Source organism: Panthera leo, chromosome F3 (genome assembly GCF_018350215.1).
Source record: "Panthera leo isolate Ple1 chromosome F3, P.leo_Ple1_pat1.1, whole genome shotgun sequence".
NCBI classification, from domain to species: Eukaryota; Metazoa; Chordata; class Mammalia; order Carnivora; family Felidae; genus Panthera; species Panthera leo.
Genome location: NC_056696.1, coordinates 8,543,524 through 8,565,314, shown reverse-complemented (window position 1 = coordinate 8,565,314; position 21,791 = coordinate 8,543,524). Strand labels below are relative to the sequence as shown.

At 39.2% G+C, this 21,791-nt stretch overlaps 1 protein-coding gene across 3 annotated transcripts in view; it reads left to right on the top strand.

Moving 5' to 3' along the window:
• Window positions 1-21,791, top strand: part of WDR64 (WD repeat domain 64) — a 140,414-nt gene that overhangs the window by 76,332 nt on the left and 42,291 nt on the right. For all 3 annotated transcript variants that reach the window (XM_042926034.1, XM_042926035.1, XM_042926036.1), the window contains 3 exons: window positions 14,674-14,800; window positions 18,716-18,864; window positions 21,160-21,283. In XM_042926034.1, the coding sequence (XP_042781968.1) occupies window positions 14,674-14,800; window positions 18,716-18,864; window positions 21,160-21,283 (400 nt within the window). The remainder of the gene's footprint in view (window positions 1-14,673; window positions 14,801-18,715; window positions 18,865-21,159; window positions 21,284-21,791) is intronic.

Below are 21,791 nucleotides of genomic sequence, written 5' to 3'. Positions count from 1 at the left end.
ACAGCGAAGGAAACAATCAGCAAAACTAAAAGGCAACTGACAGAATGGGAGAAGATATTTCCAAAAGACATATCAGATAAAGGGTTAGTATCCAAAATCTACAAAGAACTTATCAAACTCAACACCCAAAAAACAAATACTCCAGTGAAGAAATGGGCAAAAGACATGAATAGACACTTTTCCAAAGAAGACATCCAGATGGCCAACCGACACATAAAAAAATGCTCAACATAACTCATCATCAGGGAAATACAAATCAAAACCACAGTAAGATACTACCTTACACCTGTCAGAATGGCTAAAATTAACAACTCAGGCAACAACAGATGTTGGCGAGGATGCAGAGAAAGAGGATCTCTTTTGCATTGTTGGTGGGAATGCAAGCTGGTGCAGCCACTCTGGAAAACAGTATGGAGATTTCTCAAAAAACTAAAAATAGAAAAAAAAAAAAAAAAACTAAAAATAGAACTACCCAATGACCCAGCAACTGCAGTACTAGGCATTTATCCAAGGGATACAGATGTGCTGTTTCGAAGGGACACATGGACCCCCAGGTTTATAGCAGCACTATCAACAATAGACAAAGTATGGAAAGAGCCCAAATGTCCATCGATGTATGAATGGATAAAGAAAATGTGGTATATATATACAATGGAGTATTACTCGGCAATCAAAAAGAATGAAATCTTGCCATTTGCAACTACGTGGATGGAACTGGAGGGTATTATGTTAAGTGAAATTAGTCAGTCAGAGAAAGAGAAAAATCATATGACTTCACTCATATGAGGACTTTAAGAGACAAAACAGATGAACATAAGGGAAGGGAAACAAAAATAATATAAAAACAGGGAGGGGGACAAAACAAAAGAGACTCATAAATATGGAGAAGAAACTGAGGGTTGCTAGAGGGGTTGTGGGAGGCAGGATGGGCTAAATGGGTAAGGGGCATTAAGGAATCTACTGAAATCATTGTTTCACTATATACTAACTAATTTTGGATGTCAATTTTAAAAAATAAAAAATAAAGTTAAATAAAAAAAAGATTCTCTCTCTCTCTCTCTCTCTCTCTCTCTCTCTCTCTCAAAAAAGAAACATTTAAGAAAAATAGTAACAAAATAAAATAAATGACTGGCCAGTCACGTGCCTATGACATGCCTTTTCCGAAACCCTTACAGCAGATTTTCATCCTTCCTCCTAGTTCTGCAGACTTTCCACCCAGATATTGTTTTCTTCTGCAGATGTTAAAATTGTATTTCTGGTCACAGAGCTCAAGCATTTAGCCACTGAGCCACACCTCCTGCTCCTGAAGAGCTGATGAACCCTGACAGATGCAGGAAGAAATAAAAAGTGGGAAACATGGTGGTCAGCTTTCTCAAGCACAGTCTAGATACCAAAGGTTATTTTTCTTCTTTTTGCTATGAGGAGAGAAATATACATGCTTTGATGACTTCTAACAGATTGCAAATGGGTGTTTAACAGTTGCTTTTTTTCTTTTTTTTAATTTTCACTTTGGAAGTGATATGAAGAAACCTGAGAAAAGGCGCAGCTTGACTCGACTGGGAGTGTGCCTTAGAGCAAGAGTCAATGTCCTGAAGTCAGGTGCCAGGTGCATAATGTCAAACCAAGCAGAGGGGTTGCCTGCTTGGCCTGCATTCTGGCTAGATGCCATCTTATTCCTGACCTTGTCTAAGATCCTGTCCTAAGTGACGAGGACACTACTGTCTTTCTCCCAGGCAGCATGGCTAAGAGAATGGCCTCCAAAACCTAGCAGACCTAAATTGAAGAGTGACTCTGACAGTTACAGGTGGTGTGACCTTGGATGAGTTATTTGAGATTACTGAGGAGCGTAATAGAATACCTTCCTCATAGGATTGATGTGAGGATGATGCAATGAGATAAGGTAAGGAGCACGCACACAGTGCCTGGTATGTAACCAGCACCCCCCCCCCCCACCATTAACATCAGCAGTTATCAGAAAGACGGGTGCTCCCACTCTCTATAGTGGGGACAGGACTTGTATTGATCTACCTGCTTTTGTCCTGAGCCTCCTCTGCGGCCACACAGGGGTAGATTATGGGTGTGGTAGGTGGCATGGAACAGGGTGAGGCTTTCCAAAAAGCCCATGCTTCTCATGCTACTCAGTCATTTATATTCATCTCATGCTGAACACCTGTCAATTCTACATGAGGTTAAACAAAATCTACTCTCCTTGAGCCCCTGACATGGCTCTCACGCTCCACAAGCTACCTCATCTTCTACTAAGCTGACAATGTTGAGTCGCTTCATTAACTTCCATCTTACCCACCTCAAAATATTTGTGTTTTTCTGTTTTTTTAGCTACTTTCTCTCTTTTCCTCCTGCCCAAGGCCAAAAATTTCTCTTCTTTCCTGAATCAAATCCCTACTTTCGTTCTCTTAGTCTAACCCTGCACCATCAAGACCCTTGTCGCATCAGTTCTCTTCTTACACTCAACGTCTCTATCTTCCAGGTTCCTTAAAGGACCGTTTGGTTCTTATTTATCCTTTCCAAAATTCCTGCTTATCTAAAACTGAATTAATTTCCCATGTCAAATCTCCTTTTCCTGACTTCTGGTCTTCTAGCTGTTAATGATAGCATCTGTTCCCCACAGAACAATGACCAACTTCAAAGTCACTTTTAAACCTTCTGACTCTCTAACCCCTCACATTGGCCAGTCTCCAAGCCTCTGCAATGTTTTTCGTATCGGGTGCCTCATTCTTCTTCCCACAGATATGGCCTTCGTGCAGACCCACTGAGAGGCTCCCAGTTACGTAGTCACATGAGAAGGCACTTGTGGTCCTCCTACTTCAGTCCTTCCCATCTCCCCATCATCCGAATATTACACTGTCATGTTGATCATCCTCTTACCTACTTAACTTTCTTACATATCATCAAAGCCACCTCATGCCTTATAAATAAAGTTCAGATTCTCTTTTCTAGTTTTCTCTTCATGGTCTGGAACCAGATACCTTTTCTAGTTTTGTTGCTACTTACTTGTATTCAGATAGTCTAAACTTCACCCAGCCCTTCCCCAAAGTCTTTATGCTTTCCTGCCTGTGTCTGTAGATGCTTTCCTCCCATACTCAGCTGTTCTACTGAGCCTTTAGATGTCAGTGCAATATCACATCCTCCATGAAGCTTTCACCAAGAGAAAACTGGAGTTCATCTCTCTTTGGTGAATAAGAAATGTGGGTCCTTGAAACAGACCCAGGGATAGGAGGAAAAGCTGACCTTTAAAAATATGTTACCCTTAACTCATAAAAATCAGAACTCTTTTCTGGTTTTTACTCCTTATGCTTTTTTTCTTGTATGAGATTATTCTATATGATGTAAATTCCAGTTGGGTTTTTTCCCCCTACTTTTTGGATAACTGGAAGCATCTATGATTAAGAGCCAGATTTTACTACTGTCAGCATTTTGTCACCTTCTGTCCTTCCTTTGCTGCTTGGGACATTCCATTTTGGGTAAACTGTGATTTGCAACATCCTCTGGAGGAAGAGTTACTTGCCTCTAATCTGTCCTCAAAGCAGACTGTTGGAAATTTTTCTGGGGAAGATCAATATATGTTAGGAATCCTTAGCTAGTAAAACCTTAGTGACCAACTGTAAAGAAAAAATACAAACTAAGAGAAAGGGACTCATGCTTTGGGATTCAGACTCAACTTGAAGAGTCTGAAGCAGTCTGAAGAGTCTGAAAGCTTTTTGCTTACGTACACGTCTTGCCTTCTTTCTGTCTCTAATCCCAGAATAGTCATCGAACATCTTCAAAAGGCCCTGTTGATAGTTCTGACTGATGGGAGACAATGTGCCCCACAAAACAGTGGAGAACCAGCCCCTACATGAAACTTCCTTCCGTTTGTGGCTGTCACTCTCTATTTGTATAACCTGGGACACTTTGTTGTCATTACACGTTTGCTTAAGATGGGCTATGAGCTTCTGAGTTTTGCCCTTTGGGACTATTCCCTCTTCACCCCACCCCCTTGCCCACCAGACCACTTGCACAAATACACACACACATTTGCATGTGCACACACACATATTCACTACTGTCTACCTAAGGTAGCTCTCTGGGTATACAGTTGCCATTAACTTTCATTCCTTAGTAAATGTAATTCTTTCAAAAGCCTGACATTGTTCTTTGGCTGGTAAACTGGATGTATCTCAAAGCTATCCTCCTGGAAATCTTGACTTCCTACTGTGTCTATATGAATCAAGCAATAATATGCGATCCCCTGCTAAGTGTCTAATACTGTATCAGGCCCTGTGATTAAACATCTTTTGATATAATCTCTGTCCAAAGGGAGTTAAAAATCTAGTTGAGTAAATAAGGCAAAACTTCCAAAAATCTTTGATGGCAAAACCTAGGAATGACAAAAACATCAAGTTCAGTTCTCTTACAGAACTGGAGTAAATTATGAAAGCTGGTTTTGCAACTTGAAATCAGGAAGTCATCAAATTGTAATCTTCTCAAAAAGCAAGGTTGACTTTGGCAATCTAACAAAACTTAAAACACTCATACCCTTTGACACAAAAATTCCATTTCTGGAATTTATCAAACAGGTATGTTTAGACTACTATAAAAAATTACATGTGCAAGGAGGTTCACTATCACTTTACTAAAAGAAAATAAAGGAAATAAGCATAATTCTATCAGTTGGAAACTAATTAAAATAAATTATGGAGCATTCATACAACAGAATACTATACAGCCATTAAAAAGAATGAAGTACATTTCAGTAAATATGCCCTCATATTGATGTAAGCTCTTTCTATATATGACCTCATTTAACATTTGTGACAACTCTGTGAGACAGGTTCTGATATAATCTCCCTTACAAATGTAAAAACTAAGGCTCAGAGATGTTAAGAGATTTGGCCGTCACACAGCTAGTAAATGGTGAAAGAGGATTCCACTGAGTTTTCTGCCTTCAGAGGCGATATCTCCCAACAGTGATTAACCTAAGAAGTTGAACTGGAGATCCCAGAAGGAGTGGGTAGGTGGGAAAGGGTACTCTGGGTTTTGTACTGTTTGAAATTTTCTACCAGGCACATATAATAACGTGGTAATTAAAAAGTTAATTTTTAAAGGCATGCTGGGTGTCCTCATTTCATTTCCGTTTTGCCAGTTATCACACAGGAAAAATGTGAGAACAAGATAACAGAATCAACAGTTTTAGTTACACGTAGGAATTTTTTTTTCTTCTTGTTATTTGGAAGAGCTTAAAAAAATACATTTTTGCATTGAATTCGCTACACAATCAACATTGAATGCCTACCATTTCTATTGCACTCTTATACATACCCCTGCTTTCAAATATAGTATTTGTCTATAATACTGTGTTAGCCCTCAAAAGAGTCATAATATCAGAGATCTTTAGGCTCTTCCTATGGAAAATAATGTAACCCTAATTGATTCATTTGGGGTCTAAAACCTAATTAACCTCTTGTAGACATTAGGTAAAATTAGGAAGGCTGGCAAAATCCCAGCTTCCCTTGACAAATCAAAAATGCTGAATTCCCCATGTCCCTCCCTCTATTAAATGACACTGCAATTCTAAAGACTTCTACTAATACAAGTGTTAGCATCCCACAATTGTTCCAACATCTATTCAAATATAGCCCTTACAATGCATGATAATGTCATGTGTCATATCTACTTTCCTGCCTCGATGAGGGTCTGTCCAAGAACAGGAGGAATAGTGCTTCTACTGATCTTTTGTTTCTGAGGCAGCTAGCTCAGAGTTCCAGAGTTATTTGCTGTATAAGGAATCATGCATATCATGTTGGTTTTGCACCTTTTTACAATCCTTTTTCTGTGTATCCAAAACCAATGTCTACACATCTGATATTCTGCTCTAGTCACTCTGTAATAAACACCCATCAAGAAAAAAAAAAGAAGAGTTTATTAATGTGTTTGGATAATAGTGATTGGCATCGAGTTTGCAAGAAAAGACCGAAAACCTGGTTGAATCAAAACAATCCTCACTCCTGGCTCAGACACATGTAGAGTTTCCAAAAATTTTTACTTTATCATTATTTATTAATTTTCCTCACAAAGCTTCAGGGGAGGCCTTCCTATTGTTCTTCTCTTTCATATTTGGGGATGAGTAACTTTATCCTCAAAGACTTGCAGCCTTGCAATTCAATTTTTCCTGGTGTTAAAAAAAATCCTGTCACTGAACCCCTGCATTCCCAATTTGTTTGAAAATCATTTTATTATTTTTTAAACTGTCTTTTTTTTAAAAAAAAAGTTTATTTATTTTTAAGAGAGACAGTGTGCGCAAGCATGGTTGGGGGAGGGACAGAGAGAGAGGGAGACAAAAAATCCAAAGCTGGTTTCATGCTGTCAGCATGGAGCCTGATGTGAGGCTTGAACTCATGAACATTGAGATCATGACCTGAGCTGAAACCAAGAATCAGACACTTAACCAACTGAGCCACCCAGGTGCCCCTGAAAATCATTATTTTTAATGCTACTAGAAGGTGAATATTTTTTGTAATCTCTGTGTTAGACAGATATGTAATAATATTTAATTTATAATTTATAAATACTGCATTCTGCATCCAAGGGCTTCTCTAGTTGAAGCCACCTATCCTCTCAGATTATTTTCTTTCTACAGCAGCTCAGTCTCTTTCTGAAATGCTGCCCTTCCTAATCCCCTTCAGGCCCAACCTGGCTCCACTTCTGTCTCTCAGGCTTTGAGGCACTAACACTGGCCACAGGAACACTGTCCACCCTGAGGGAAATGAATAGAGAAGAGAACTAGAATCGACAGATTCTAGAGCCTAATTGATAACACTACCCTCCTTTCCTCCAAAGTAGCTAATACATTAAAACCACCTAAAAACAGAGCCAATGAATTATGTTTTCTGACGTCACCCCGCTTATTAATTGATTTATCCGATTACAGCGTACTGACTGCCTACACAGTGCTGCAACATTATAAATTCCTTCAAGGTCTGGACCAAGACAGAGAATAAGCAAGTGAGCAGACCAAAACCCAGCTAAGTAACCAACCTAACTACAGAGAACACAGAAGACACTGAGAAAACAATCAAATAGCACATGGTTTCTCCCTTAAGCAAGTCACAGTTTAGTAGAGAAGGCAACTGAGTAAATCATCATATGGCATATGACATCATATGACAATTTCTAATTGCTATTACTGTATACAGATATTATGGGCATCTAGAGCTAGGAAGGTGACTAAAGAAGTTGACCTTTTGCTTTTTGGTTTTTGGTTGTTTTTTTTTTTTTTTCATTTTGAACAAGTGCTATGTTTTTATGCCAGTAGTACACATATAAGTGTCCCTAAACTGTAGATAGTTTTATTTTGCATGTTTCAATGTTCTTTATAAATATAGTGAATAGATCCTACAGAAATTTCCTTTTTTCCACTCACCACTATATGCTGAGATTTATCCGTGTTATAACATATGGCTTTAGTTCATTTATTTTAACAGCTATGCAGTATTCTATCGTATGTGTATCACATATTTATCCAACTTGACCAATGACCATTGGACTTGTTGCTACCCTCTGTGGCTTTGGGATTGTTGCCTTGGTTGAACAGAGATATTTTATTCTAATTCAGTTAAATGTATCCATCTTTTATGGCTCATGCTTTCTTTGCTTATTGAAGAAATATTTTTCAACTCTTAAGTGCATAAGGATATCTTCTTCTAAGTTTTTCTAAAAATTACAGTTCCTTTTACATATTTAGGGCTCTGTGTATGTGTGCACACTCTGGCACATGTGTCTGTATGCTCACTCCTCTGTATCTATAGCCTTTCCCCACCTGTCCCCTTGGGATCCAGTCTAGAAATAGGTCTAGTTCCTGAGCCAGAAGTAGTCTTGGTTTAGTTCCAGGTCAGAAATCAGTGTCCCCCTCTGTCCCCGGTCTCCCAGTTTTCTCAACACTATACCTCCAGATGAAAGTAGAGCACAAAAAAGAGGTTAGTGTGGAGGTTCCTCAAAAAATTAAAAATAGACCTATCTTATGACTCAGCAGTAGCACTGCTAGGAATTTACCCAAGGGATACAGGAGTACTGATGCATGGGGGCACTTGTACCCCAATGTTTATAGCAGCACTCTCAACAATAGCCAAATTATGGAAAGAGCCTAAATGTCCATCACCTGATGAATGGATAAAGAAATCGTGGTTTATATACACAATGGAGTACTACCTGGCAATGAGAAAGAATGAAATATGGCCCTTTGTAGCAACGTGGATGGAACTGGAGAGTGTGATGCTAAGTGAAATAAGCCATACAGAGAAAGGCAGATACCATATGTGTTCACTCTTATGTGGATCCTGAGAAACTTAACAGGAACCCATAGGGAAGGGGAAGGAAAAAAAAAAAAAAAGGAGGTTAGAGTGGGAGAGAGCCAAAGCATAAGAGACTCTTAAAAAGTTAGAACAAACTGAGGGTTGATGGGGGGTGGGAGGGCAGGGAGGGTGGGTGATGTGTATTGAGGAGGGCACCTGTTGGGATGAGCACTGGGTGTTGTATGGAAACCAATTTGACAATAAACTTCATATATTGAAAAAAAAAAAAAAAAGAAAGTAAAGCACAGCCTATTGCTTCTCAGTTTCACTGACATGTTCTGCCTTGGAGCACTGAGGTGCTTCTGGTCCTGCCCCCCTCTTGTTTGGATCCATAGTGATATGTCTCTTGCTTTGAAGCCTTGTTATTTCTTTTACTTTCTCTCTCTCTCTTCTTTAACATTTTTTCTACTATTTCTCTGTGTTTGGAGAAGAAATGGCTCCTCAGGGCATAAACTTACTGAACTGTGACTCCTTAATTCTCTTTATGACAGATTTGAGGAAAGAGTAGCAGTTAACTACACAATAGAGGGTGTTGAAAGGAAATTGTAGATGATAAGAAAAGTATGTGGTGTGCAGAGACCAGAAAAAGAAGGAGGGTTTTAGAAATTGGGAGCAATCTAGTGTGAGGGTAACAGAGGCAACATGAGGGAGTGGGCAGCAGAGAGCCCTGAGACTGCAGCATGATCAGCCAGCCCAGCAGTCACCACTTCCCTGAAACCACACAAAAAACCTGAAGAACAGAACACTAAAGAAGAGAGAAACACACAAAAAAAGAAAACAGAATGAGTCTATAGAAAACATTACAGATTTGAAAGCATGTTCACATCAATTCAGTGAGGTGCAGAGTGCTATATGTTATATGTCTGTTGTAGAATCAAGAAAACAGAGGCTCAAGAGATTTAAGTGATGGGCTATAACTGAAACGCAGATCCTCTTTTGCCTCATTCCCTTGTTCTTTTTAGCAACCACAATGCAGACCAGATACACATATAGTAAAAAGCCTGCCACCCAGGAATGCATCTTGGTGAAAGCAATACAATCAGAAACAATTTGAATAGAGATAAATTTCTTTGGCACTCCTCAGTTTCACTTTTAGGTTTTTCTCCTACTTGTCTCTTATTCTGGGCTCTGAACCTAAATTCATAAATAGTCCGTTATACTCATTTACCTTATGATACAAAAGACTGATAAGGTTCAATGTTCTAGCTACCCTCTCCAAAATTTGTGTTTTTACTAGAACAAAGGAAGTAACTTCCAACTGTACAAGTTCTGAGTAACACTGGCCTACAAAGTGTATGCATTTGAGGCAAAACTCCTTACCAGTGTTCCCTAAATCACATGACTTAGACAACTTTATGCTCCTACATATAAGAATCAAATTGCATTTGCAACAGTGAAGTTTTGAGCTCCTTTAACTCACTTACAAGTGTCTCAAATAAGAAGACAGTATATCCCTATTAACGAAACTACTTACTTCATAGGTAGTTCTTATAATAATTATTCATTTGCTCAACAAATATTCCAAATGATTAGGTTAATAGTAACTATTGTAAAGTGAAAATGTTATTTAAGGATGCATGCTAGAAAATGTAACTTTGACCAAATCAAACTTATTTCTGAAATTCAATCACACTGTAACTTGCTTACAAAGACAGAATAATTAATAAGACTAAGACAGACCAGTTATCTCAAATGACAAAGGGTAAATTTGACCTACTGTTGCTGAATTTGTACTTTATTGTCCTTTCTATTCTTTTATATCAATTCGAGCTCTGTTTGAGTAATTATGTAATTCTCTTTTCTTTCTCAAAGGAGAGCTTGAATAACCTATTCCCCACACTCCCACTATATCTATACCATCCCTAAACTGCTTTCTATAATACTTACATCCGTGGGCAGCAGGAGGGGGATGTTCTTAGAAACCTCATTTAGTAAGATGGTTTATCTTCTTAAGTCATGAAAGAGCAATGTGAAACCCTCCATCTAAAATATAAGTCTTCTACAGGGTATCAGAATGGATAAAAAAACAAGACCCATCTATTTGCTGTCTACATGAGACTCATTTTAGACCTGAGGACACCTTCAGATTGAAAGTGAGGGGATGGAGAACTATTTATCATGCTACTGGAAGTCAAAAGAAAGCTGGAGTAGCCATACTTATATCAGACAAACTAGACTTTAAAGGCTGTAACAAGAGATGAAGAAGGGAATTATATAATAATTACGGGGTCTATCCATCAGAAAGAGCTAACAATATAAATGTCTATGCACCGAATACAGGAGCCCCCAAATATATAAAACAATTACTCACAAACATAAGCAACCTTATCGATAAAAATGTGGTAATTGCAGGAGACTTTAACACCCCACTTACAGAAATGTATAGATCATCTAGACACATGGTCAATAAAGAAACAAGGGCCCTGAATGATACATTGGATCAGATGGACTTCACAGATATATTTAGAACTCTGCATCCCAAAGCAACAGAATATACTTTCTTCTCGAGTGCACTTGGAACATTCTCCAAGATAGATCACATACTGGGTCACAAAACAGCCCTTCATAAGTATAGAAGAATTGAGATCATACCATGCATACTTTCAGACCACAATGCTATGAAGCTTGAAATCAACCACAGGAAAAAGCCTGGAAAACCTCCAAAAGCATGGAGGTTAAAGAACACCCTACTAAATAATGAATGGGTCAACCAGAGAGAAGAAATTTAAAAATATATGGAAACAAATGAAAATGAAAATACAACAACCCAAACGCTTTGGGATGCAGCAAAGGCAGTCCTGAGAGGAAAATACATTGCAATCCAGGCCTATCTCAAGAAACAAGAAAAATCCCAACTACAAAATCTAACAGCACACCTAAAGGAAATAGAAGCAGAACAGCAAAAACACCCCAAACCCAGCAGAAGAAGATAAATAATAAATATCAGAGGAGAAATAAACAATATAGAATCTAAAAAAAACTGTACAGCAGATCAATGAAACCAAGAGTTGGTTTTTTGAAAAAATAAACAAAATTGATAAACCTCTAGCCAGACTTCTCAAAAAGAATAGTGAGAGGACCCAAATAGATAAAATCATGAATGAAAATGGAATTATTACAACTAATCCCTCAGGAATACAAACAATTATCAGGAAATACTATGAAAAATTATATGCCAACAAACTGGACAACCTGGAAGAAATGGACAAATTCCTAAACACCCACACACTTCCAAAACTCAATCAGGAGGAAATAGAAAACTTGAACAGACCCAAAACCAGCGAAGAAATTGAACCAGTTATCAAAAATCTCCCAACAAATAAGAGTCCAGGACCAGATGGCTTCCCTGGGGAAATCTACCAGACATACAAAGCAAAGATAATACCTTTCATTCTCAAGCTGTTCCAAAAAATATAAAGGGAAGGAAAACTTCCAGACTCATTCTATGAAGCCAGCATTACTTTGATTCCTAAACCAGAGACCCAGCAAAAAAAGAGAACTACAGGCCAATATCCCTAATGAATATGGATGCAAAGCAAATAAGATACTAGCAAATCGAATTCAACAGCACACAAAAAGAATCATTCACCATGATCAAGTGGGATTCATTCCTGGGATGCAGGGCTGGTCCAACATTTGAAAATTAATCAACGTGATACATCACATTAATAAAAGAAAAGAAAAAAGCATTTGACAAAATTCATCATTGCTTCTTAATAAAAACCCTCAAGAAAGTCGGGATAGAAGGAACATAGTTAAACATCATAAAAGTCACTTATGAAAAGCCCACAGCTAACATCATCCTCAATGGGGAAAACCTGAGAGTTTTCCCACTGAGATCAGGAACACGACAGGGTGTCCACTCTCCCTGCTGTTGTTTAACATAGTGTTGGAAGTGCTAGCATCAGCAATCAGACAACAAAAGGAAATCAAAGCCATCAAAATTGGCAAAGATGAAATCAAGCTTTCACTTTTTGCAGATTACATGATATTATACATGGAAAACCTGATAGACTCCACCAAAAGTCTTCTAGAACTGATACATGAATTCAGCAAACTTGCAGGATACAAAATCAATGTACAGAAATCAGTTGCATTCTTATAAACCAATAATGAAACAGAAAGACAAATAAAGAAACTGATCCCATTCACAATTGCACCAAGAAGCATAAAATACCTAGGAATAAACCTAACCAAAGATGAAAAAGATCTGTATGCTGAAAACTATAGAAAGTTTAGGAAGGAAATTGAAGAAGATATAAAGAAATGGAAAAACATCCCATGCTCATGGATTGGAAGAATAAATATTGTTAAAATGTCAATACTACCCAAAGCTATCTACACATTCAATGCAATCGCAATCAAAATTGCACTAGCATTCTTCTCAAAGCTAGAACAAGCAATCCTAAAATTTGTATGGAACCACAAAAGACCCTGAATAGCCAAAGTAATATTGAAGGAGAAGACCGAAGCAGGAAGCATCACAATCCCAGACTTTAGCCCCTACTAGAAAGCTGTAATCATCAAGACAGCATGGTATTGGCACAAAAACAGACACATAGACCAATAGAATACAATAGAGACTCCAGAATTGGACCCACAAAATTATGGCCAACTCATCTTTAACAAAGCAGGAAAGAACATCCAATGGAAAAAAGACAGTCTCTTTAACAAATGGTGCTGGGAGAACTGGACAGGAACATGCAGAAGAATGAACCTGGACCACTTTCTACACCATCCACAAAAATAAACTCAAAATGGATAAAGGACCTGAATGTGAGACAGGAAACCATCAAAACCCTAGAGGAGAAGGCAGGAAAAACCTCTCTGACCTCAGCTGCAGCAATTTCTTACTTGACACATCTCCAAAGGCAAGGGAATTAAAAGCAAAAATGAACAATTGGGACCCCATCAAGATAAAGGCTTCTGCACAGCAAAGGAAACAACCAACAAAACTAAAAGGTAACCAATGGAATGGGAAAAGATATTTGCGAATGACATATCGTACAAAGGGCTAGTATCCAAAATCTATAAAGAACTCACCAAACTCCACACCTGAAAAACAAATAATCCAGTGAAGAAATAGGCAGAAAACATGAATAGACACTTCTCCAAAGAAGACATCCAGATGGCCAAAAGGCACATGAAAAGATGCTCAACATCACTCCTCATCAGGGAAATACAAATCAAAGCCACACTGAGATACCACCTCACGCTGGTCAGAGTGGCTAAAATGACAAATTGGGAGCCTATAGATGTTTGAGAGGATGTGGAGAAACGGAAACCCTCTTGCACTGTTGGTGGGAATGCAAACTGGTACAGCCACTCTGGAAAACAGTCGGAAGTTCCTTAAAAATTAAAAATAGTTTTACCCTATGACCCAGCAATAGCACTGCTAGGAATTTACCCAAGGGATAAAGGAGTGCTGATGCATAGGGGCACTTTTACCCCAATGTTTATGGCAGCACTCTCAACAATAGCCAAATTATGGAAAGTGCCTAAATGTCCATCAACTGATGAATGGATAAAGAAATTGTGGTTTATATACACAATGGAATACTGCTTGGCAATGAGAAAGAATGAAATATGACCTTTGGTAGCAACATGGATGCAACTGGAGAGTGTGATGCTAAGTGAAATAAGTCATGCAGAGAAAGACAGATACCATATATTTTCACTCTTATGTGGATCCTGAGAAACTTAACAGAAGACCATGGGGGAGGGGAAGAATAAAAAAAAGTTAGAGAGGGAGGGAGTCAAAGCATAAGAGACTCAAAAACTGAGAATAAACTGAGGGGGAGTGGGAGGGAGGGGAGAGTGGGTGATGGGCATTGAGGAGGATACCTTTTGGAATGAGCACTGGGTGTTGTATGGAAACCAATTTGACAATACATTTCATATAATAAATAAATAAATAAATAAATAAATAAATAAATACAAATCCCATTGTGAAAAAAAATAAAATAAAATATAAATCTTCTATTTATTCTCCAATCCATAATGTAGAGAGATGGCTTCATTTGAACTGTAAGTCATGATCAGCCCTCCAGATTCTTAAAGAAGAATACTGTTTCTCTGTAATGATAGAAAAATCTAGTTCCTCTAGGCAAACTTTTAATCGCTGCTGCTATTTACTTGATATTAACCGACAATAATTGAACCAAGAACCAAATTGGAGTTTAGCAAATGTGTGCTCATCACGTAAATCCTACTTGCTGCAAGATTTTAAGAGCATACTGCAGGCTTTGAAAATGATTCACCTAAATAGCTTTGAGTGGGGAACATAGGGTGTCAAAGTGGTGAACTGTGCTCTTTCTTTCCCCAGGTTTTCAGGGTGTGGGATATACAGACTCTTTCACTATTACAAATCTTCCATGACAGCCAGGTAGGACCAGGAGATATGCAGATTTATTCTATGGTATATGACTCCAATAGTGGCATGCTTATTACAGGTAAGTGTACCCAATTAATGGCAGACAAAACTCTTATCTTGACTTTTAACCTTTTTTAACTATCACTTGAAGAAAACTAACCAGAAGAAAAGCAAAAGTAGAAGGGGAATATGTAAACTGTGATTCATCACAGTAGATTTTATTTATTTTTTTTAGCAAGAGAGAGAGTGAGTGGGAGAGAGGGGCAGAGGGAGAGAGAGAGAGAAAGAGACAGAAAGAGAGACAGAGAGAGAGAGAGAGAGAGAATTGTAAGCAGGCTCCATGCTCGGTGCAGAGCCCAACTTGGGCCTTGATCCCACAACTGTGAGATCATGACCTGAGCTGAAATCAGGAGTCGGACACTGAACCGACTGAACCATCCAGGTGTCCCCATCACAGTAGATATTTAATTCAGTTCCACCCTGTCCTGTCTTTCCATTACCGGGTAGATAAAATGTGTGACTGAACTTCCTCAAAAAGACCAGGTCAGTGCTCTAAGTTCTTGAGTCTAGGATGATGGTTTGGGTTGAGCAAGAAGTAGGATGTGATGTGTTGCTGCATAGAAGGCAAGCCAGCTCTGTTATGACTCTCAGAAGCTGGAAAATAATCCATTTTAGAGTGGCTGCATCAGAACGCTGAATCAATGCCCCCTTTGTTCAGTGAGGCAATTTAGCCCCATGCATTCTGGTGCTGAGACAGTCAGTTAGAAGGTGCTGACCCTCCCACCTGTCTTTGCTTCTAGACAATGAAGTGGAGAGAGAGGATAGAGTTCCAAATGACAGATCCCCAGGGCTGATGCTAACAGATTTGTTTCCTTTTCTTGTTGTCTCTTAAAAAACAAACAAACAAAAAAATGCTTCCTAAAGTCACAAAAGATTCTGCTAAGGCATTTAGGTTAAATGTGATTCACATGCATGCCTTCTGGCTTTAGAAGAAAAAATACACAATATTAACAGTACTTCTTCCTTCTGGAACACCAACTCAGATGCATTTCCTAAGCATTTTCCCACTGACCACCTGTTCTGAGTTCCTGTGAGATTAATTAGAGTAGGGAAATGGTGCTATCTCTGTTGGTGGAAAATATAATTATTTTTTAACTCTGGGGGTCTTTTTCCAAACCAGCATTTCATACTTGACAATTTTCCACCTTGTAAAACAGAACTTAATTCTAGGTATAAGCACCCCTCCTCTTTATTACCTCCTCTGAAAATAACATGCTAATGACTGTAAGCATATTCTCCTGGTATCCCCACTTGCATATTTGATTAGTGGGCTCAGCATTTACAACCCACTTATCATCAGAGTAACTAAGGACTCAAGTATCAAGACAAAAGAAGGAAGAGGAGGAAGGAGAAGAGAAAATCAAGATTACTTCCCAGTTTCATGTAATCTTTTTTTAAATTTTTTTTTTCAACGCTTTTTTATTTATTTTTGGGACAGAGAGAGACAGAGCATGAACGGGGGAGGGACAGAGAGAGAGGGAGACACAGAATCGGAAGCAGGCTCCAGGCTCTGAGCCATCAGCCCAGAGCCTGACGCGGGGCTCGAACTCACGGACCGCGAGATCGTGACCTAGCTGAAGTCGGACGCTCAACCGACTGCGCCACCCAGGCGCCCCCCAGTTTTATGTAATCTTGACAGTACTTTACCTACAAAAATATAGAGCTCTGTGTATTGCTTACATCAACTGCAACCATCAGCTTGACATCAGAATTACATGAAGCTTATCTCTCAGATTCTATTTCATGCTTTGATTCAAATGACACCACCATAGTAATCTTCTAAACCCCAATGACAGCAGCACCACATTCTGGAAATGTTTTGTAGAATATACTGTTGTTACTGTCGTTTTTATTATTCCTCTGTTAATACAACTACCTTTTGTAAAGTTCTTTTACAAAGTGCTTTCATGTACTTTCATTTGACCCACACAACCACCCCATGAGTTGGGAATTACTGCTTATCCTATTTTATAAATGACAAACGAAATATTAAAACAGTTCCATTGACTAGTTTTTTTTTAAATTTTTTTTTTAACGTTTATTTATTTTTGAGACAGAGAGAGACAGAGCATGAATGGGGGAGGGTCAGAGAGAGGGAGACACAGAATCTGAAACAGGCTCCAGGCTCTGAGCCGTCAGCACAGAGCCCAACGCGGGGCTCGAACCCACAGACAGTGAGATCGTGACCTGAGCCGAAGTCAGACGCTCAGCCGACTGAGCCACCCAGGCGCCCCCCATTGACTAGTTTTAAAACACAAGGTTAAAAGGTAGAGCTGGGATTCATTACCAGAGCTTCTGGTTCCTGAAACCACATTCTTTCTCTGTAACTGCATTGTTTGCATAGACAAAATGTAGAGCATTACCATTGGTTCATATGCATATCTAGCTTTGTTGATGTGAGTTCTGAAAAAAGTTAGTCACAATATAATGTTAAATGATCTACCAAAGAGCTCTGAGTGTTGGTTATTTGGTTACTATTTTCCTCTCACATGTCCATACTGGGACATTCAAACTGAGAAATATTACCAGAAAAGCCTTTTAAGTCCTTCTTTACACGTGAACAGATTTTATCTTAAAATTTCTTTTTTAAATTTTTTTTAATGTTTATTTATTTTTTTTTAAATTTTTTTTTAACATTTATTTATTTTTGAGACAAAGAGAGACAGAGCATGAATGGGGGAGGGTCAGAGAGAGGGAGACACAGAATCTGAAACAGGCTCCAGGCTCTGAGCAGTCAGCACAGAGCCTGACGCGGGGCTCAAACTCACATACCGCGAGATCGTGACCTGAGCCGAAGTCGGACGCTTAACCGACTGAGCCACCCAGGCGCCCCAATGTTTATTTATTTTTGAGAGAGACAGAGACAGAATGCAAGTGGGTTAGGGGCAGAGAGAGAGGGAGACACAGAATCCGAAGCAGGCTCCAGGCTCCGAGCTGCCAGCACAGAGCCCAATGAGGGGCTTGAACTCACGAGCTGTGAGATCATGACTTGAGCCCAAGTCAGACGCTCAACCAACTGAGCCACCCAGGCGCCCCTATCTTAAAATTTAAGCACCCTAGGAAAGTGCTTAGTAACTCCTGCTGAACCTTTTCCTACAGGTGCAGGTGGGATTGGAAAGTCATGAGAAACTCAATACAAAGGGTTTATCTTTGGTAATTTAATCTCCACATCAATAAAACAGAGAAGTTTCATTTTGTTTGATCTTTGAAATGCTTTGAGATTCTTATTTATATTTCTAGACATTACTCTGAAACAGAATACATAGTTGATTTTGAGAGTTAAATCATATTTGCCATTTATATATTCCTGTAAAACCAAACTACCCCCTTAGGAAAATGTAAATAAGGAATATCTGCTCTCCATCTACTTCCCCATGGTGATTTAGAAATTAATCTTATTTAATATTGATGTTGCAAGCACTGGCTTGCAACTATTCTTTCATTACATTTAATAGGAATGTGTTTACAGAGTGCTTTATCATTTGTTGGTTGGAATAGGCTCTCTAACAATAAATTCCAATCACTAAATGGAAGTTTACCTTCAGCAGAAAGCTGACCTTTCAGCAGAAAGCTACTATACACCAGATGGAGAGGCATGTGGTAGGCTCTCTAAAAGAAGGAAGACAGTAGACTGTAAAAAAATAGAAAAATGGGGGTCACTGAAAATAGGATATCAGCGAATCCAAATTGCCTGTACTTGAAAATTAATGAAGCCGTCAAAATGAATGTTTTTCTCTTACTGAATAACATAGGCTTTATTTGTCAAAAATGTCTTATAGAAAAAGAATGTGTTTTCACTTCATTAGATATCCTAGGAACTGATATTACTAATCCCACTGATTGGTTCTTTCCAAACACAAATGATTGAGTAAAATCCTTTGTGATTCAAAACTTCTAATATTGGGTATTTGTGAGATACTTATTTCTGTTCTAGGATCTGGTGTCATGGACATGTATCCTCTGACGAGGATGGTACAAGATACAAAACAGATTCCTCACACTCATGAACGAGAGATCAATGTCATGCTTTACAACAGATATTTTCACCAAGTCCTTACTATCTGTTCTGAATCCATAATTAAGGTGAGTACATATTGGCTCTTCGGAAAGAAAAAGTCAGAGCTAATAGAATTTTCTCTTTTTACAGGTAAGTCTTTGGGAAATTAAGTAACTGTAGTGGTGCATTTGATGAGACTCAACAGTAGAGCTATTTTTAAGCGTTCATGCACATGTGAAAAACAAGTATTTTAAGCCAGCTCAGACAGCTTGCTATTTTTCTTTCAAGAGAGAGTGCACATGAGCAGGGGAGGGGCAGAGGAAGAGAGAGAGAATCTTAAGCAGGTTCCGTGCTCAGCACAAAGCTTCACTTGGGGCTCAATCCCATGACTATGAGATCACAACCTGAGCTGAAATCAAGAGTCTGATTCTCAACCGACTGAGCCATCCAGGCACCCCTACACTGCTTATTAGGCCACACACTCAATTAAATATATAAAGCTCGTTTTTACTATCAGAATAGAAATTTTAAAGGAAATATATCAAGGAAAGAGAACTAGGATAGATAGATGATAGATGATAGATGATTTTTAAATCTGAGCTATGGGAAGAAGATACGTTAAGAAGGAAGGGAAAGAAATTTATAATGTTTACTGTAACCCCTATAGGTGCAGGATGTATGCCAAGTGCCTCAAACCCATGATCTTATTTAATCTCCACACTGGTTTTCTGTGGACACATAAAAGTTTACATTTTAAAGATGAGGAGACTAGGACTCATAGCAATCAAGAAACTTGCCCCAGATCATATAACTAGTAAGCATCATAGCTAGGATATGAATCCAGGTTTGCCTGATGTAGATACCTATGTCTGTTTCTCTGCATTCCTCTGCCCTGTCATTACTGTGTTCCCCAGGGGCCAGGGTATGTAGCTATCCTGAGTACACCTGTAATTACAACCACTGAAGCCATCCAGCAGTGATGGCTGGCAGTGTTTTCTTTAGAGTGTTGTCCTTTCATTTCATTCATGCTGTCCTTTCATTTCATGCATGATCTCCAAAAGGAGAGAGCTCTAGCAGTAGAGAGCATCCTGTGGGGACCCTTTAAATCCCCTCTCAATCTTTGACCTTTTGTGCTCATCTGCTGGAAATTTTCTCGAGCCAAAATCTCCTGAGTTCACTTAATTATCACCTATTTCTGACAATGCCTACAAAATAAGTAAAGGAAAACTAAAACTATGGAGAAAATGTCTTCCTTGTAAGAGAAGCAGTGGGGGAAGGAATGCATCTAGGTGAGTTTTCATTATGATTGATTGGTTGAAGAGTGATCCTACTTCAGGCCAGGAAATGGATGATGTCTGAAACCTGTTCATGCAGCATCACTCATTTCTCCCTTGAGGACCCTGTCTGAACTCGGGAGCACTCAGATGTTGACATCTGGGCTCTAGGGCCAAACTGGCCTCATTCAGATCAGTCGGTGGCCCTTGGTTGGCTACCTGGCCTCCAGGTGATTCCATTGAGCTCCATTTGGTCCCTCTCTCCCTCTTCCAGCTGCAACACCTCTCAGCTCCCCGGAGGGACAATGCACCTTCCCATCTCTGGCCCTTTGCTTACGCAATCCCTGTCCCCAGATACCTTGAGAGCCACCATTCTGTGCTTGCCAGTTCTGTTTTATTACTCACTGACAGCCTAGTTCACATGTGAGCATGACAGATCCATGAAAAAGAAGAGATTTAGACTGGAAGGCTGGAGGTGTAGAGCCTCTCCCGTGTTTCCAAAGAGAAATAATGATGTGTCTTGACATGTTTCTGGATTTTTCAGTCACACCCAGCCTGACTACACAGACAGCTTTCTCTGAAGTCTTTCTCTCTGTCTCTAAAAGTGATGCCTGTGTCCCTAATCAGAACACTTCTTGGAAAGGTCAGTGAGCTCCTGACCTTCCTCTGGGTCCTCTTAGATTCCATGTGTCAACCACAGATTCTGTCCTGTGACCGTGGCTAATTTGGATAAATGTCAACAGGGAATAAATCCCGTTTCATTGTTTTGTCTGTTATAATTGTTACATTTCTATCTTGCTGCAAATCTTGCTTCGTGCTTACAGTGGCAAAATTGACTACTTCCTCCACAGCCAGGGTGCCTGGAATAGTCGCTGCCTGTCTCGGCCACCTACAGCAGACACAGTCCAGGGTAGCACAGTAGCTACTAGACAGCAATGCATCCTTTAGAACTTTGTTTGCTCAAACCAACATTCATGGCAGAATGTTGGGAAAGATTTTAGAAGTGCATAATACCAATTTTGGGGCTTTTTGAATATTGTAAAATTTGTTAATAACTGAAGGGTATATGGATTATTTTATTTGTGTTGTTGTTGTTCTTTCCTACAGGTATGGGAAATCGAGACTGGCCTCCAAATATACCAGATTTTAGACCCTCATGGCTTCAGTGTTGAACTGACTTCTGCAGCTATTAATGAAAGTGGATTTCTTTTTGCCACAGGAGCATATAATGGTTAGACTCATATCCAGAATATGGCCTCCCTGCCTTAGTGCCCTGAGAATTTGTGCTAGGAACTCATTAGTTGTGTGGGTTAGAGAGAGCATGAATCAGGCTGGAATATGTCAGCATGCCAGAGAGTGCTCTGCCTTAGTGACTCTTCTCTAATGAGCACCAGAGCCCTGATATCAATACCTGAGATTACATTTATATTATTGCTTTGACATTTGCAAAAGTCTTTCATGCATATCTCATTCTATCTTTGGTGGGATTTACTTGCATTGACTTGCATTGCATTACTTGCATTGACTCCTTTTGCCCTTTTCGTTTTGGGTACCTTCAGCTAAGAGATGGACATTACATTTAGTGCTTGCTGATAATATTTTTACTGACAGTAGACTTGAGGACCAGACAAAAATCCAGCCAACATTGTTATACAACACCTAGAATTCTCTATTGGACTTGTTGATATGTCTAAGCTCTTTGGGAGCATACACCAGGTCACACTTGAGAGGATGTCAGT